General features: G+C 37.2%; 1 protein-coding gene across 2 annotated transcripts in view; it reads right to left on the bottom strand.

Annotated features, from left to right (window-relative positions):
- Nucleotides 1-203: 203 nt before the first annotated feature.
- Nucleotides 204-19,001, bottom strand: part of LOC134744118 (uncharacterized) — a 113,700-nt gene continuing 94,902 nt past the window's right edge. For both annotated transcript variants that reach the window (XM_063677823.1, XM_063677815.1), the window contains exons 5-7: nucleotides 18,725-18,844; nucleotides 8,432-8,576; nucleotides 204-546 (exon numbers count right to left, since the gene is read on the bottom strand). In XM_063677823.1, coding sequence (XP_063533893.1) covers nucleotides 461-546; nucleotides 8,432-8,576; nucleotides 18,725-18,844 — 351 coding nt within the window. In that variant the 3' untranslated portion in view covers nucleotides 204-460. The remainder of the gene's footprint in view (nucleotides 547-8,431; nucleotides 8,577-18,724; nucleotides 18,845-19,001) is intronic.

Below are 19,001 nucleotides of genomic sequence, written 5' to 3' on the forward strand. Positions count from 1 at the left end.
GCAAATTGCCTCGGATGAAGTGGGGTACTTTATACCTTTGTTGTATTTAATCTACTATACTTACGTGATATCTCAGATAAGACATTATTAGGAGCGCGAGTGTAATGCAATTTCATTAGTTTTTCATTTTATTTTATTTTTTCATTTATAAATAAGGATCAATAGGATCATACGTTTAAAATATAAAATACGTCAACTTATATATATATTGTATTATTTAATTTGGAACAGATTTCTACTTAACAACATGTACCTTAGAAACTAAACTTAAACTAGAAGAGAATAATGACAGTGCATTTCATTTGATGAAATACATAAATTCGGGTTGGCACAACTACTAATTCTTAACAACAGCGGAAATAGAGATTTTTGTCAGTCAGAACACGATTTCGGTATGATAAATTTGAATTTAGTAGAAAACTGTATTAATTACATTGTCTACCTAGTTTCCTTGTGACGTTTATCTTAGCACTGTTGGAAGAAGTAATGTGACCAACGGGACGATCCTGGCCGATGAGCTACTGGACATGACGGTTGGACTAGCATCTGAAAAAAATAATATTGAATAAGCTATAGTTTCATAATAATTATTGTCTTCAGTTACCGCGATAGTTACTCATGAAATAAAACTATAAAAACGGATTATATCGCGTATATTGAATTTATACATCCTGACGTTTCGAACCCTTTACAGCGTTCGTGGTCACTGGTCAAACGTCGGGATGTATTATAAATTCATTATACGCGATATAATCCGTTTTCATAGTTTTATTTCTATAGTTTCATTTTAACACGCTCTTTGCAACAACGGGTCGAAGGACTCGATGCAAAGAATGCTTAATCACGGATAACAATCATGAATTGTAATTAAAATTCGATTCCATCAAATCTCTATTACTTTCATTGACTTGCGATGACTTAAATAACTAAGTAGATAGCGTGATTAATGTGATACACAAATAATTTTACTTTCATGAAGATTAAACATAAATAGATGTCATTGTCGAGTAACTTATTTGATTCAATTTTGTCAACTATACACATACACGAGTAAATCCCCTTTGGCAAGTTTTGAGTTAATTTTTGTTGTATCATTACCTAACTATTCTTATTTTAGAAGTTTCTAGAAGTAGAAACAATAATTAATACGCTAGTAATCCAAAACTGGCAACTTTCCTATAATACTTAAGCACCTCGAGCGGTTAATAGATCCACACTTAAATTGCGAACGGAGCCCGATGTCGGATCCGAGCAAGGGCCGTTTTCCGTTTCACGAAATAAAATAACTTCGTCAACAATAGTACACGTAAATAAAACCGGCCAAGTGCGAGTCGGACTCGCGCACAAAGGGTTCCGTACCATTACGCAAAAAACGGCAAAAAAATCATGTTTGTTGTATGGGAGCCCACCTTAAATATTTATTTTATTCTGTTTTTAGTATTTGCTGTTATAGCGGCAACAGAAATACATCATCTGGGAAAATTTCAACCGTCTAGCTATCACGATCCATGAGTTACAGCCTGGTGACAGACGGACAGACAGGCAGACAGCGGAGTCTTAGTAATAGGGTCCCGTTTTTATCCTTTGGGTACGGAACCCTAAAAATGGTCTCGAATTGCCAAAAATGATCAATGTTCGATATTTTAGCATTTTAACAATATTTTTTTAAATATTGTTAACGATATAACACTTTAAACTCTCGCGTTTTGTACACATAATTAATGTCATTTAACGGGTCTAACGCGATTAAATTTCATTATTTTACCTTTTTCGGACGTGTCAGCTAGGTTGCACTAGCTGTGGTCACCGAAAACTGACGTCCCAGCAAAATGTCAATTCAAATAATAAAATACTTTATTGTACATAAAGAGCCCGTTACATAATAAACAAATACACAAGGGTTTGTAAACATGACAGTATGGAGAGGTCAAACTTTCGACTCCTAAACTAGGTAAGCACCTGTGCCTTAGGGGCTAGAGTTCGTCCAAATTCGATGTCGAAACAAAATGTTTAGGTCGTGTAACAGCAGTAAGATGGTAAAACATTAAACTAATTGCTATAAATAGTTATTTAAGTTATTTAAATAGTTATATAGGAATACACTAATTATGTTAGCTAGTTGCCTGTGTGTATGTTATTATAACGAGGAGTTTTCAGTCACACAAATACAAATGTTAAATTTTGCAGCCAGTCTTGTACGTTAATTTTGACTTCCCGCCTTGTCAGGCTATAAATTGCGATTAAATTATTGATTTTGTTATAAAGACGTACGCCTTGAGCTTCGATCTGACGACGGCCAAACGCTGTGCGGCAAGACACCGGTTTACAGACAGGGTGTCCCTGTCGTTTTTAGGCATTATTAAATGGCACTAATTAATGCTATCTCAAAATTGTACGCAGCAGGTATATCAGCCTTACAGAGAGCACTTTGGACTATAAGTAGAGTTGAGTTGTAGGGTAGTCGCGTTTTTTGAAGTGCATCGCTCTCTCTACCCTAAGTCGTGTGGTTTTATAGGTTCCGCACCACATTGGGATGCAATACGTGATGACAGCTTGGCACAAGCTTTGATAGACGAGAGGGGATTTCAGTAGATGCAGCGTGCCGAAGCTGCTTGAAAATGTATATTAACTTACGGAGTCGAGTACATAGAGCGTCAATATGCGACGACCAATCAAGCTTGTGATCCACATACACGCCTAAATAACTAATGTTGAGGAATAGGTGATGTGTAGAAATAAGTTAAAAAATTGTGACCTGTAATATCTTATTACCAATAAATTATGTCTATGTCTATGACTACAGAGAGGGAGGTACAAGTGCAGTTGTGGATTCAGGGGGGCGGGTGTGGACCCCCACTGTATCGGTAATATCCGGAGGTTTTGAAGAGTGTGGAAGACGGAAACGCACTGCTTTCGATTATTCAAGGTTGAGCGTTAAAATATTCTTCTTGAGACACTCCATATTCAGATAATTAGTAAACAACACTAAACTTTATATAAATGTTCGGGGTAGACAAATAAATGTATCTACCCGTTTCACTAACAATATCCGCACACTGGTCCGAAGATAGATCCCTTGGTTTCAACATCTGAATCACTGGTCCCCAAGTTGACGATAACTAAACGACAGCTAACTGACGATAACTAGCTGAAGCGTCGGAAAAAGGTAAAATAATGAAATTAAATCACGTTACCGTTAGACCCGTTAATGACATTACTTAACGGAAAACGACCCTTGCAAGGGTCATCGGGCCAGACGTCGGCATCCGATCGCAAGTGCCCGGCGGCCGTGTGGATCTAAGCCCTTTACGTCACAGCAAAACAAATGAATTTGCAATTCCTAGCATACAAAAAGCTTCACGCCTAACCGCTACGATATTTCAAGCGCATATCGCCCGCTCGCTGAACAAACAGCCCGTGAATCGTGACCGGTATACAAATTCAACAGCCACTAGTGAAAATGCTCGACGAAAAAAAAACTAAACAATTTCTCGTTTTAGATTTTATCTGGACTACGAAGTCAGATAAAAATCTACGGTCTTTGCACTTTTTAATAGACTTCGTTTTTTTTAGCGTTATAAATAATAAAAAGTTATTGTTTTATGTTGTCGATACCGGTAGTTGTTTATTGAAATAAAAGAGAGGAAATAATAACTTCATTAGTCAATTCACTCATTCATGTTGATAAAGATGACTGACTTATTTGCCGTTGATTTGCAAGGTAGGTATGAGACCCGACACCAGGCAAGATAACATTGGTGTATGTTTCTTTTATTTAACATTTAAACAATCAAATACTCAAGGTTTCAAAATAAAATACATATAACAGATTTTTAGTTAAAATCATTTCTAAAACAAATAAATTTCTTTTATACTTATAATGTTTTCGGTTTAAATAAATATCAAATGTATATACTGCGATATTGCCATAGAACTCGATAGCGTTACATTGCCGGTCTGCTCCGACTTCAAGTACCTCGGTTCACGCGTACAGTGCGATGGCGATATTGACCGTGACGTGACGTGAAAAACCGGATTAGCACAGGATGAATGAAATGGCGACAGGTTACGGGAACCATTTGTGACGCCCGTATGCTCCTTCGGTTGAAGGGTAAAATTTATAAAACGATCATAAGACCTGTCGTCATGTATGGATCAAGGTGTTAGGCCACTAAGGGTGACGGATGAAAAGAGATTGCATGTAGCGGAGATGAGAATGTTAAGGTGGATGTGTGGCGTGACGAGAATGGATAGGATAAGGAATGAGTATATAAGAGGAAGCCTGAAAGTTGCACCCATAACAGAAAAAGTAAGGGCAAATCGCCTGCATGGTACGGGCATGTGATGCGGAGGGATGAAAGTCATGTGACGAGAAAGGTATTAAGAATGAATGTGGAGGGAGGTACGAGGAGAGGAAAACCGAGGAAAAGATGATATCAAAGATAGATATAACTCCGTAATAGATGGATACAGTCTAAGGAAAAAACATGCCTCGAAAATCACGAAAATTTGATTCTCGATCAGAGGGCGCCACTAGTTTTGGCCTACACTCGTATAGAGGGCGTTGACCGTTTCGTTTGTTATTTATAATTTTAACGCATATCAGTGAAAGAACATGGGTCAAAATCATAAAAATAATTAATGCAAATAAAAAAAATCATTTATCTATATTTAAATACATTCTATCGTATTTTTATAAATCTTCATTTATAGTTTTAAAGTGTGTCGACAGATGGCAGTGAATTTACTGGGGTTACGAAATTTACTATGACAGTACCGCTCTAGTATAAGTTACTCTATGATGATATGAAACTAACGCAAGTGAATGATGAGATGACGGGTGACAGGAGAGGTATGGAAGAAAAAGACATGCTGCGCCGACCCCAAGTGAATGGGACAAGGGCAAGCGAATGATGATGATTCTTAATGATTATTGGTTTTTTAGGGTTCCGTACCTCAAAAGGAAAAAACGGAACCCTTATAGGATCACTCGTGCGTTTGTCTGTCTGTCTGTCTATCCGTCTGTCTGTCTATCCGTCTGTCTGTCTGTCCGTCTGTCACAGCCTATTTTCTCCGAAACTACTGGACCAATTAAGTTGAAATTTGGTACACATATGTAAGTTTGTGACCCAAAGATGGACATGTAACGTAAACATATTAATTTTAAACACGGGGGCCACTTTTGGGGGGTAAATGAGAAAATTAAAAAATAAAGTTTGTCAAACTATATCGTGTTACATATCAAATGAAAGAGCTCATTGTGAGAATCTCAAATATATTTTTTTATAATTTTAAAGTAAATAGTTTAGAAGTTATTCAAGAAAATAGGCAAAAAATTACCATTCCCCCCCCCCTTATCTCCGAAACTACTGGGTCAAAATTTTGAAAAAAATACACAAAATAGATCTTTACCTATAGATCACCGGAAAACCTATTTGAAATGTGCAGTCAAGCGTGAGTCGGACTTAATTACTTAGTTTTTGATCCGACCCCTAAAAATACATTGTTTAAATTTGTGTAATGTACGGAACCCTTGGAACGCGAGTCCGACTCGCACTTGGCTGGTTTTTAAATCTCAACATCAATTAACATCGCAATGGAATGCTGCATAACTTTTTATATAAAAACACGGGCCGGCTTGCCCCCGTGCCCCACAAGCTCGCGAAATTTAAACGGTCAGTCTACGTCCTCGGCCCTCTAATATAATCATAACCGTTTATTGCAACCATGGTATGGTATACAGTAAGCTACCAGACAGCATCAGAGATGCACCTTCCTCACATGTATTTAAAAGCAAACTTAAACAATGGCTCCTGCAGGTGCAATTTTATGATATAAGTAAATGAATTAGTAAACAATAAATAAATGTATGAAATATATGTACAAAATGTAATATCTAGTATATACATTAATGTTGATGTTAATTATACACAAATAATGATATGTTAATTATAAGTATAATGCTTTAAATGTTGATTTACAGACCGACTTGTAACGATGTTTCTAATAAATATTTTATTTTGTTTTCTTTTCTATTTTGGTGTAAAAAATAATAATTGATTATGAACTGGATTTTTAGTATTTTCCACTTCGATACGGTCGGTCTTTACTAACATAGTGAATTGAAGCTTGGTTCGCTGCCTCCTTGTGTAGAAATATTTAAACTCGTAACGTGCACAGTGAAACCAGCATATCGCCCACTATCTGCTCCAAATCGTAATTGAATCTGTATCTTATGGTATTCTGAGCCGCAAGCCACTCAGAGATAAGCTTTATTGCATCGGAAGTGTGTAATGGCGACAACGACACATACATCTCTACTGTACCCCTAGTGTAAATTTCATTCGATAGCGTGACGTGACGTACGCGTTTGCGTTAAGTGTCATATTGTATGGGATTTTGAGTTTCTAAAACGACCCGCTTGGCGCGCTGTTCAAAATCCCATACAAACGCGAACGCTCGTCACGCTATCTAATGAAATTTACATTAGGGGTTCTGTTTCCGTTATAGCGCACAAAGTGTTGTGTTTCATGTAACGGTATCGTATACGTATACGCATACGGGAAGCGGTTTTACTGCTTGTGTAAAGTCAACAGAAAAGAAACGAAACAAGGTTTGACCAGGCGTTAGAAAAAAAAAATATTAAAAAAAATAATTGAATTAGGCCTTAAAGTCAGCATCAAAAAGTTGGTGTCATCCAATTACTTATTCCTATATAGTGAGAAACAATGGAGTGTTGAAACGATTATATTTCGTCACTTTGACTGTCGCCAAACCAGTCAAACCACACTTGTTGTGGATGCTACTCGTAACTGTACCAGTTTAAATAAAAATGCCCTGATAGTAATGCAACAAATACCTTCCACAGTTTCCACACGATTTCCAGTCCCTCCAACCGTCATCGTCAATCACATATTTTTATTATTTAAAGACTGCAAACTGCAGATAAATATGACCTAACTTTCAGTACAGAAGCTTGTTTGCAGGATTCCGTATCTTGCTGTACAGTACGTACATGCACAGAAGTAAACGACCAACGACAATGTAGATGTAGAGCACTTTGGCTCTAACATAGACATCATACTAAACTTGATATTTAACTCCCAACGGCATTCTCATTGAAGCGGAGTTCTCAATTCAAAATGACAATGGTTTCTTTTTTGCTTTTTTCCTTAAGGGGCCCACTGACTATCAGTCCGCCGGACGATATCGTCCTGTCAGTTAGAACAAAAATTTGACAGTTCCGAACAACTGACAGGCCGGTATCGTTTGGCGGACTGATAGTCAGTGGGCCCCTTTATATAGAAACAAACAGTCTCTTAGGCCAGGATTACACTCGTAAGTTTTACTTACTTTAGTAGGGACACAGCTATACTACAGAATGAGATATTAATATCGTTATCTCATTCTAGCAAATAGCTTTGTCCCTACTTACGTAAGTAAAACTTACAAGTGTAATCCTGGCCTTATATCAATAAATTGTTACAGTATAGGGTAATCAGACTTATAAACCTACAGTTTCCTTAAATAGAGTATGAAAACCATATAACTTATATAAGTACTAAATTAAACAAGAAATAGAAATTATAAGTTGTCAAATCGATGTTACAAAAATACTCTTCAATTCTAACAAAAATGGATAAACAAATTGTAAAAACAGACAAAAAGTGCAATAAAGTTAACTATCAAAAGCCTAATGACTCACTTCAAGGTCAGTCATTTGAAGCTACAAAACTTTTCATTGAAAATATCTATATTTTGAAATTTATCATCATACATCCTGCATGCTCTTCTAATTAAACCGTTTCTCGCGTATGAAGTTCGAATGATCTAAGCGCCACCTGCACCATCCCACTAACCCTCACTGTACTGTACATGTATACAATAATAAACAATAAACCCGGGGTTAACCTGTCAAACCTGAAGACACCATAGTTACCAGTACAATTTGACACTGGGTTAACGGTTTAACCGGTTAACCCCGGGTTAGTGGGATGGTACAAGTGGCGCTAAGTGGTCTAACATGTTGCATGGGCCGTTGTCACGAAGAATTTGCCGAAAGGGTCTGGCTCTGGGTCTGGTTTGGCTGTAATAGTAAAACTGCCACTAGCCGATACTAATACTTTCAGCCAGAGGCAGTTTTACTAATGGAGTTCTGCCAGATATTAACGACTGAAATTCTGTTAACATTGCTTGCACCTGCCTTTATGAAAGTTCAATATGCATCAGCACATTAACTGTTAAACGGTATGTACAATTTTTTGTCTATATTATGATTGTTTGTTCCATTATTCGATTAACGTATGAATGGGGATGGGGAAATATGTTTTTGTTTTTCATAATACTTTGTTAGCACTTGCTACTAAGTATGTGAGTGCATATACTGTATCTTCTCATTGAGGGCAAATAATGTACAAAAGGATGTACTTACTAGGTTTAGGCTGCCGATGCACGGAGTAGATCTTAGCTTGCCGCACTTCGGGGCCACTGGTCGTGGTCGTCCGTATCCGTTCTTCTTCTGCGCTTTTCTCAACACTCCTCAAATATATGGAGTATATGATGGCAGTACATCGGACCTGCATTATAAATAATACATAAGTTCCATGTGTTCAATATATACAGATTAAACACAAGGTACAGCTTGCGAATTTGTCCGCATGTAACTTATCAACGGTTCCCTTATACAAACTGTCATCCCTCACAGAGGCGCCTTTCTCCCATTGAGGGATGATTTCCCTTATAAAATTATCTTATACTATGACATTATGTGTGTATGACCTACCCAAGGTTCTAACGTGCCTGGGTTCCAAAATTCACCCAAACCGATTTATTTTGCTGCTGCTTCAATACATGTATATTATATGCGATAAACTCAAAAACTGCTAAACTGATTTTCATGCGGTTTTCACCTATCAATAGAGTGATTCTTGAGGAAGGTTTAGGTGTATAATTTATTAAGGTTTACCCGTGCGAAGCCGAGGCGGGTCGCTAGTATGAAACAAAGTTCCCCGCCGCGTCTGTCTGTCTGTATGTTCGTGATAAACTCAAAAACTACTAAACGGATTTTCACGCGGTTTTCACTTATCAATAGAGTAATTCTTGAGAAAGGTTTATGTGTATATTTTGTTAAGGTTTTGTATTACCCGAAGCCGGGGCGGGTCGCTTGTGATTAAATAAGTGACAAAACTCGTCAATACGAAGGTACACAAATTTTCAAATATGCCAGTGAATTTAGAAGAACTGTCACGATGTTTGGCTTATCGAATGTAATATCGGTTTTCATTAGATCATACTTGAACTCTTGTGATTCAATCTCGTTCAATCAACTTAATGAATAGGTTTAGTAATAGGTTTTAGAGGCAGCCTATTACATAGTAAATTGTTGTAAACTTGGGGATTTACTCGTCATCGTGCATCGGTTCTGCGACTTACTTTGTTTTCATGAATTTATCAAATAAATTCAAAGATTTGTTCCTGAGTCATGGGTGTTTTCTATTTATATAAGTATTTATATCGTCGCCTAGCACCCATAGTAGAAGCTTTGCTTAGCTAGGATACCGAGCAAAGCGAAATTATTCACGAATAAACCCTAGTTGGAGCACCATTATCCCGTTGCATTGTTAGAAACAAAGAGAACTGTTAGAGTTAGATCAAGACAAGTCTGCAACGATTTTGATAGCAAACGCAGTGCAAATGTTATTTATACGTAATAATTTCATAGAAGTTTGACGTTTAAAATAACACTGCGTGTGCTATCAAAATCGTTGCAGGCTTGTCTTGGTTCGACTTTAACTAGGTACAATCTGACTTCTCCATACAAACGTAGTCCCCATTTTCCTCTGTGGATATTGACATTATGGAAAATATTTTTATATAATTTGATGTATACCAACCATAGATATGCCCCTACGTTTGACATTTTTCGATTTTCTGATTATTGTAAAAAATAGGAGAAACAGATTTCATAAAAAAATTAAATGCTTATAATAATTAAAAATTAAAAAAATCAAACATGGCTGTGTAGGCCAAGCAATAAGAAGGTATAGAGGGAAATGCTAGGAACACAATTTTTAACTTCGTAGCTTTGTTTGGACTAGTTAGGAGATGAACATATCAAAAGACCCCGGCCGTAACCCTGGTGCTGGGATGGAGAGGGGGGTTTGAAGGTTCCATTTTTCGGTTTTTTTATTATATCTCGGAAACTATGCGTCTGAGCGACTTGGCCACTTATACAAAATGAAAAGAGATTTAATTTTTTACAAGTTTTATTCAGTCAAGTTTTTCGATATCTTGTATAGTTTTTAAGATATCCGCTCTTGAAGGTTTATTTAGGGCTCTCATTTTTATCTTGATTATCTACATCAGTAAAGCTGCTAGGCCGGGTTTGGTAATGTTTTCATATAAATCAGGGGTGCTGAATTCATTTATGGTATCAACATTGACACCTTTTAGACTTGACTCCTAGTGGTTAATACACAGCAAATTGTTTCGAAATATTTTCAATAATGTTATATTCAGAGAGGAAAATAAGGACTACGTTTGTATGAAAAGGCGATTTCGCAAGGGTCCTCCACTTTCGTCTTAAGGTCGTTTAATTAACCCAAACCCAAGGGATTCGACATGAATAATATTGCTTACAACAGAAAATATATTTTAAATCATCACAGCAGAATGTAGTCCATTTTTTTGTAAGACAGGTTTTTCTTTAGAGCAATAAAGATTAAATTCATAATGCTCAAAGGGCGCTTGTAAGTCTAAAGGATTTATAAAACCACTTTTTAGCCCTGTCTCAAATGGAAATTTCAATAAGGAATATTCGCGTAATTTCGAAAGGAAAACACTAAAAAATTAGGACAGTTCTGAAAAGGGACTTATTACGGAATATGATATGAGTGAGTGAATACCCAATTTCCAAAATTACCCTATTATACCTTGTGTCCCATGCCATCTTTAGAACATTTATACAATGACTGGTGTATCAAAAACGTTTTTGTGTAAATTCTAAGACACGTTTTTGTTGAAAACGTTTTTGTGAAATAAATCTACACGATTTAGGCAAAGCTCAAAATTACGTCCGGACCTTATCCTTAACTTTTGAAACAAAATACAAAACAAAAATCTGCGAATGTATGACCCACATTTACTGTTTCACTTTTACCGTCGACTCTCCCGCGTTTGTTAAGCAAATGGAATTACACCCCTAAGCTTCCATCCGCATCAATGCACTTGATTGGGAGTGAATCAAAATTTAGTCTTCGAACGTAGCGGGATGCGTCAGGTTTACGGAGTCATTGAGCTGTATGCCATTGTAATCCCAATCCATACGCATATCTGTATAATACTATACCTACCTACAATCCGCACACTAATACTCGTATATTGAGGTGTAAGTGAAGTTGGCGTGATCATATGAAATTAGCATGAGTTGGCATGAGTGAGCATATGATTGTCAAGCTGTAAATAAACCTTGCGCACCACATCCCTAAGATATAGTTAATAAACCTAAGCAGCTTTACTAAAGCCCCTATTCTCCCGTCGAATAATTTATTTATTAATATATAATATGTACGAATAATATGTATGCACGTGTTCTGGCTGACTGACTCATCAGCACAGAGCCGAAACTACAAAAGCGAGAAAGTTGAAAATTCCACACTAGGTTGCATTTATAAAGCGTAAGAGATAAGAAGCGATTTTGAAAACTTCAACCCCTAAGGGGGTTAAAAATGGGTTGAACGTTTGTATGGCGTTCAAGTTTTATTTTAAGCTACGATTTTGAAACTTCGTGAAAAGTTATTACATTAAAATAAAATAAAAGTGATTTCAGCGCTTTTGGGAATCCATCCCCTAAAGGGGCCCACTGACTATCAGTCCGCCGGACGCACATCGGCCTGTCAGTTGTTCGGAACTGTCAAATTTTTGTTCTAACTGACAGGCCGATATCGTCGGGCGGACTGATAGTCAGTGGGCCCCTTAAAGGGGTTAAAAAGTGAATGCAAGTTTGTATGGGGATCAAGTATTATTTTAAGTTAGGAACTTGAAACTTCGTGAATAGGTATTATATTAAAACAAAAGAAAGGTTGTTTTAGCGTTTTGGGAAATTCATCCCCTAAGCGGGTTAAAAAGGGGGTGAGAGTTTGTATGGGGATCGTTTTTTTTTATTATGTTACGCAGCGTACTATGTGGGCGAACAAAACGCGAATGCGAAGCGAAGCAACGCGGCGCGGGGTAAATCAATCCTTTGATACCTATAGAAGTGTCCTAAGTGAGCGATCTCGTTGCGAACGCGAACGCCGTGGGCCCGCCGCGCCGCGCCGCTTCGCTTCGCGTTTGCGAGTTGTTCGCTTACGTAAGACGCAGCGTTAGGAACTTGAAACTTCGTAACAAGACATTTTCATAAAATATGAGAAAAGTAATTTCAGCGTGTTTGAAAATTAATTCCCTAATATGGTTAAAAAGGGGTTAAAAGTTTGTAACGGGAACGATTTTAGTATAATAGTAAAATACAATACAATACAATACAAATATTCTTTATCGCTACCAATATAAAAAGGAACACGACGTACAAATTAAGCACTTAAACTATGGTAGCCAACAGGCGGTCTTATCGCTAATGAGCAAAAAAATATTAGAAAATACGAAAAATAATTTTAGTGGTTTTGAAAATTCAGCCCCTGAGAGGGTTAAAAAGGGGTTAAAGTGTATTTCGGATTATAAATAGCGGAAGCCGCTCGACCCAAATTACAAAGAAATACCGCAAATCGATGTACAGGTTAGCCGTTTAGCACACGCATACATTCCCCGGGGGGGGGGGGGGAGTGGTAAAACATTATTTTGTGTCAAAAACAAAACAAACTATACCAACCGATGAAAAGGCGCAGTTAAAGGGTTAAAGAGATATTTCCCGTTTGATATATGGATATTACGTATCATTTTATGATTAATATGTACCGTATCTGCAGTAGTTCCATAAGTCTCGTAAAATAGATATTGAAGTAGAACTGTGTCAGTTTGTAAAATTGAAAAATTAAAAAAAAAATGTTAATGATATAATTTTCAAAATTGCTTTCTTGGGGTTGGATATGAGGATATCACGTATCATTTGTGGTATATTGTACAAAAAAAAATCAGCCATATCGTATCTGGAGGAGCCCAAACTTGGTATATTTCGAAAATTCTTTTTATTGTAATTTAAAAAAAATGGCCGAAATATATTATATTATATGTGATATTATATATGTGATATATTTTTAGAATCGCCTCAAAAAGCCCTTTCGCATGATACTACACACAAAAGGTTTTGGAAAAAAAAATTTTTTTTCCATACAAAAAAAAATGTTTTACCACTCCCCCCCCCCCCCCCCCACGGGGAAATTTTTTTAGGAACTGCGTGTCAAAAATTTTGTTTTGACCTCTAGTATGCGTGTGCCAAACGGCTAACCTGTACATCGATTTGCGGTTTTTTAATTAGAAAGTTTTGTAATGTAATGTTATATTTCTAAATAAATTAAAGTGTTAAATTTCCAATAAATGTTTACAAACAGTCAAACGTTTTACGTGACAGCTACTTCATATAAAATTGACTGTCTTATGGATCATCATTCGACGGGAGAGGTACGTACATATATAAGTAGTGTTGAAATGGAAACATTTCAGTGTTTGTAGTACCTATTGTACTAAAGTAGATTGTTAACCAAGGGATGAAATGAGTGCCTTTCACCCGAGTTAAACACTCTACTTTTCATTTCGAATACGAGGAAAGTAAAATGCATGTGTTTTTTTTTAAACATGACCAAGTATACATTTTTATAGTATTTCTTAAGGGTACTTTCAGTTAACAATTTAGGCAAAACTATCGTTATTTATGTTTTACATATGGATCAATGTTATCTGGATTAAATGATTTTATTTATTATATTAATTATTATGGAATGGAGAGTCAAATATCAGAATGGAAATTGTATAACAAATCCATTTAAACTCAAATTTCAATTGCTTATCGTAAAAAAAATAAAAAAATCGTACTTTTTAATACAGTTGCTCAAAAAGTGCTACTTTTCGTGGTTGTTTACCGTGCGGAAAGTTGGTTTTCGTGAACTAGTGCTTTTTACTTTTCCAATTTTTTAAAATTTTTACTTGTTCCAATTCATGACTACTTATTGATAAGTGTTAATTATTATTTATTTATTTATTTATACTTTATTGCACATAAAATAAGTACAAATGGTGGACTTAATGCCTTAAGGCATTCTCTACCAGTCAACCACTGGGCCAAAAAGAGACGTTTGTTGGTGCAGGCTTTGTACTGTATTTGAAAATAATTAAACGATATCACTACCTACTATTTACAAATTAAATACTAATTATAGTATACCTATTATATTTAAATCATAAACTTAAACATATACTTTGTATGATACACTTACATACATATCTACATATATACTTATACATGTACCTACTGTGAAACATTACTTACATCTTTCAGACAAATGCTTGCGCAGCATACGCTTGAACGTGAATTTACTTTGAGCTTTTCTGATATTGAGTGGAAGGTCGTTCCATAGGCGTGTCGCCTGAACAGTATAGGAGTTGGTCAGGAAACCAGTGCGATGAGGGGGAATGGAAAGCTTAAGGCTACGGGAGGGACGGAGAACACCACCAGGGCGAGCAGTAACAAATTTAAATTTGGATCTGAGATATTCTGGTGTATTGGGATCAAATAGAAGAGAGTAAAGTGTACCTAACAGTCTCAAAGATCTTCGCTCACGAATAGGAAGCCAATTAAGCTGCTTACGATAAGCTGATACGTGGTCGTACTTCCGAAGACAAAATATAAACCTAATACAGTTGTTGAGCAGTCTGTCCAGTTTGTTAAGTGAAGTTTGAACTAGATTAGAGTAGCACACATCAGCATAATCGATAGTGGGAAGTACAAGAGCTTGAACGAGAAGGATCTTTGTGCTAATTGGCAAAAAGTTTTTGTACCTGTAAAGCGATCTCAGCGTGTACGTCACTCTGCGACATACATCAGACACCTGGGGTTCCCACGTAAGGCCACTGTCTATAATCAGACCCAGATTTTTCACTTTAGGTGATAGCAGTATCACGACATCCTCAAACCTGATAGGTGCTACACTATGTAAATCCATCAACGCCAGCATGCGTGGGCTCCCAAGTACGATCGCTTGACATTTGGTTGGGTTAACTACGATCCCAAAAGAACGTGACCATGCAGAAAGATGGCTTAAATTGCTATTCATGATAGAGACTGCATGATCCATGTCCTTAACGTTTGCTTGTGTATAAAGCTGCAGATCGTCAGCATATAGATGGTAGGAGCAGCCAATGTTAGGGGTGACCATATTGATAAAAATTGAAAAAAGAAGAGGCGAGAGAATGCCACCCTGTGGAACTCCAGCAGAAAGATCACACCAGTCAGAGAAGGTTCGGTCAGCACGAACTGATTGACGGCGATCTTGAAGATAAGAGGAAAACCACTGAACCGCCGACGATGACATATTTAAGTGACTTAGGCAGGCTAGTAAAAGGTCATGGTTAACCGCATTAAATGCATTTGAGAAATCTACTAGTACCAACAACGTTAACTGAGACAGCTCCATGCCTTGTCTAACATCTTCGAGTACTTTGAGCAGAGCAGTGCAAGTACTATGCCCTGGGCGAAAACCCGACTGAAAAGGAGAGAGAATTTGATTGGAATAAACATGAGACGAAAGTTGCTTATGAACGATTGCTTCTAAAATCTTTGACAGAAACGGAAGAACGGAAATAGGACGAAAGTCTTTTAGTGTAATGGGGTTCGAAACTTTTGGAAGTGGTATGACATAGGCTTTCCGCCATGCTGAAGGAAAAACTCCGGTAGTGAGTGAAAAGTTAATTATGTATGTTAGAACTGGAAGAACGCATTCCAAGATGCTTACGATCATTAATCTGCTCAACTCATCATGGCCTACAGCATTCGATCTAATCGATTTTATCACCTTAATAATGTCATCGTCAGTGGCTTGATTGAGTGAGAAGGTTATATTAGAAAGACAGGGCAAGGCTCTAATGTAGGTTAAACTTTTGGTTAAGGTAGCGGAATTTAAAGGCAAAGTTTTAGCGAAGTGTAAATTTAAATCATTAAGAGAGAAAGAGGAGGGAGTTGAGCAAGTAGGTTTAACAATGCCGATCGATTTTAGGAATTTCCATGTTTCAGCTGGTGACGAACATGCAATACTGTCGTGGATATATTTCCGTTTGGCAGCTCTCACCGTCTGATTGCATTTATTCCTGGCTGTTTTAAATATGTTCCATTTATCTTCGCAACGATCTCGTTTGTACCTCCTAAATGCCCGATCGCGTCTCGCCATAGCCATTCTGACAACCTGGGTAATCCACGGAGCAGGTGGGCGTTTTAACTTAACCGTACGGATGGGAGCATGTGTGTTGAATAATTCTAATACAGTCGAGTTGAACGTGTCCACAGCCTTGTCAACGGATGTTGCCGAAAAGGTCGTCGACCAGTCCTGCGCGCTCGCGTCTCGTTTTAAAGCTTCAATGTCTAGCTTAGCGAAGCTGCGAATTTGGACAGTGACGCGTTGTGGCTTGGGAGGCCGGACACGGTAGCTTAAGTAAATAAGGTCATGATGCGAAAAACCTGGGGCCGGAAACTGACCGACCGCATCCGAAAGATCAATAGACGAGACAATAATAAGGTCTAACCAGGAGTCTGATGTATCTACATTGTGGTGAGTGGGCCTGAGTGGGAGAACAGCTAAGTCAACTGACTCTACGTTTGCATACAATTTGCGAGTTCTAAGGTTGTCTTTGACAAGGTCCGTATTAAAATCTCCCATGATTAACTGATGGGCGTACTCGGTGCTTATAGGGGCCAGCAAGGTTTCGAGGTCCGCAAAATAGTCGATGGTAGGGGGGCAATAGACCACTCCTAAAGCTACCTTAGTCCCACCAATGTTAACCTCAACAAATAAATATTCCATAGAGCCGGATAATCGAGGTGAGGATGTAGCTATAATTTTAAAAGGAACGTTACTGTGGAGATATATGGCCACACCACCACCCCTCCTGCCAATACGATCGTTCCGCAGCAAGACATAGCCAGGGAGTCCGAAGGAAGTAGACGCGAGATTAGGCTTAAGCCATGTTTCAGACACAAGTATGGCGTGGACATTACATGAGGAGAAAGACTCGAGAAGATCATTGTAGTGGCTAGGAACACTTTGTGCATTGATATGACACACGTTAAAGTTTTTGGGGTAGTTTTGAAAAGTGTTAAATATGCAGTTGCCAAGCGTATCGAGCTCTGATATTGTTCTATTTAGTGAATGAAAAGAACCAGACATGCTGCAAGCAGAATAAAAAGATCCATCATCATCATCATCATCGGACATAATATTCCAAAGGTAGGTACACAAATATATAAAATACAGATAATATATACAAAATAAATAAAATAAATATTATATTTCCGTGCCAGAAAGCACATGTAACTAAAATAAGCCAACAAGGTTCTCGTTAACCCACCAGCCAACCGGTTACACACAGTATGATAACACAAAGTAGTATTAAAAAAAAATTGACACTAACAATAAAAGTACATAGGTATAAAACAAGACAAAAAGTAACTTAAATAATAAATGGTACATATAGAAAGAATAACATTCCAACTAAACTGTAAATTAGCATTTCAGAGACACGTTCCGTTCGTTATTCATTGAAATATTTGCACAAAAAAAAATCCACTAACAGAGAAAATGCAGTAACGAAACGCATCAAATTTGTCAGAGTGACGTGTGACAGATGACAAGTTGACAACTAAATCGATATTAGTTTCCTTTAAACGTCGTAATCAACATAAAAACCTACTGTTAATGTAAGAATACGAAAAATATGCATATTTCATATTTTATTACTTACCTCTTCATCATTATAAGTATTATAACACGTTTATTTGTCCTGTCACCTGTCAAAGAAGAGGCGTATTTTCTTACTGCAAGAATGTTTTAAGTTTCCAAAGGCAACATTCGATATTGTTTTTATAAATATACGATACACAAATAATCGTAAATAACGATATTTAGGTAATAATAGTACATTGTTTTAATATTTACAATTGTTCTGTCTTATAGAACATGCATTTGAAAAAAAACTATCATTGAAGTGGGTTCAATAATAATAACAAAATCTATTGTAGTCGAATAAAAGCTAGAAAAACACCTCTTCATAATGTCAATGTCAATGATGTCAGTGTCACAGAATTAATAATATAAAAGTTTCGAATTCATTCGAATTCCATTCCTTACTTGTTGCTTTTCTTATTTTTTCGCAACTGTATTAAAAAACGTCGTTCGATACACGTGCGGATATGTCATTCTTCACTCGTCCCGAGTCTTGCCAGATATCTCGGTACTCGTGATGTAATGACATACTTTCCGCACTAGCATCGAAATGTACTATTTTCTCACTAGTGCGTAAAGAGCACTTTTCGTGCATATGTCGAAAGTTTAAAGGCCCAAATGTACTGAAAGACGTTGTACGATACACGTGCGAAAAGGTAATTCGCAACTCGTGTCGATTTAAAACACTCCCTGCGGTCGTGTTTTTATTTATCGCCACTTGTTTCGAATTTCCGCACTTGTATTGTAAATAACTAATTTTACCTGTACACCATATTATTGTGTCAGGGTCTGTATTGGCTAACCTTTATCCGCTCGTTGACGAAGTGATGCCGCTGTACGACGAATTGTATGGTACTGTAGGCGGTCATAAGTTTGCCGTTGTCGGAAACGTCCACGCGGTGCCACACGTGCTGCGACTGCGCCTGTCAAATGGAACAAAAACGAAGGATTAGTCTAGGAATCCGTTTACGCTAACTCTGCACTGACTCTGGCGAAACAAAGTGTAAATTGTCATTATATACGTCACTTTTTCGCTGCAAATGTCATACAGAGGTCACTTGGTCCGACTCCAGAATTAAG

Source organism: Cydia strobilella, chromosome 1 (assembly GCF_947568885.1).
Source record: "Cydia strobilella chromosome 1, ilCydStro3.1, whole genome shotgun sequence".
In the NCBI taxonomy this organism is placed as follows: Eukaryota; Metazoa; Arthropoda; class Insecta; order Lepidoptera; family Tortricidae; genus Cydia; species Cydia strobilella.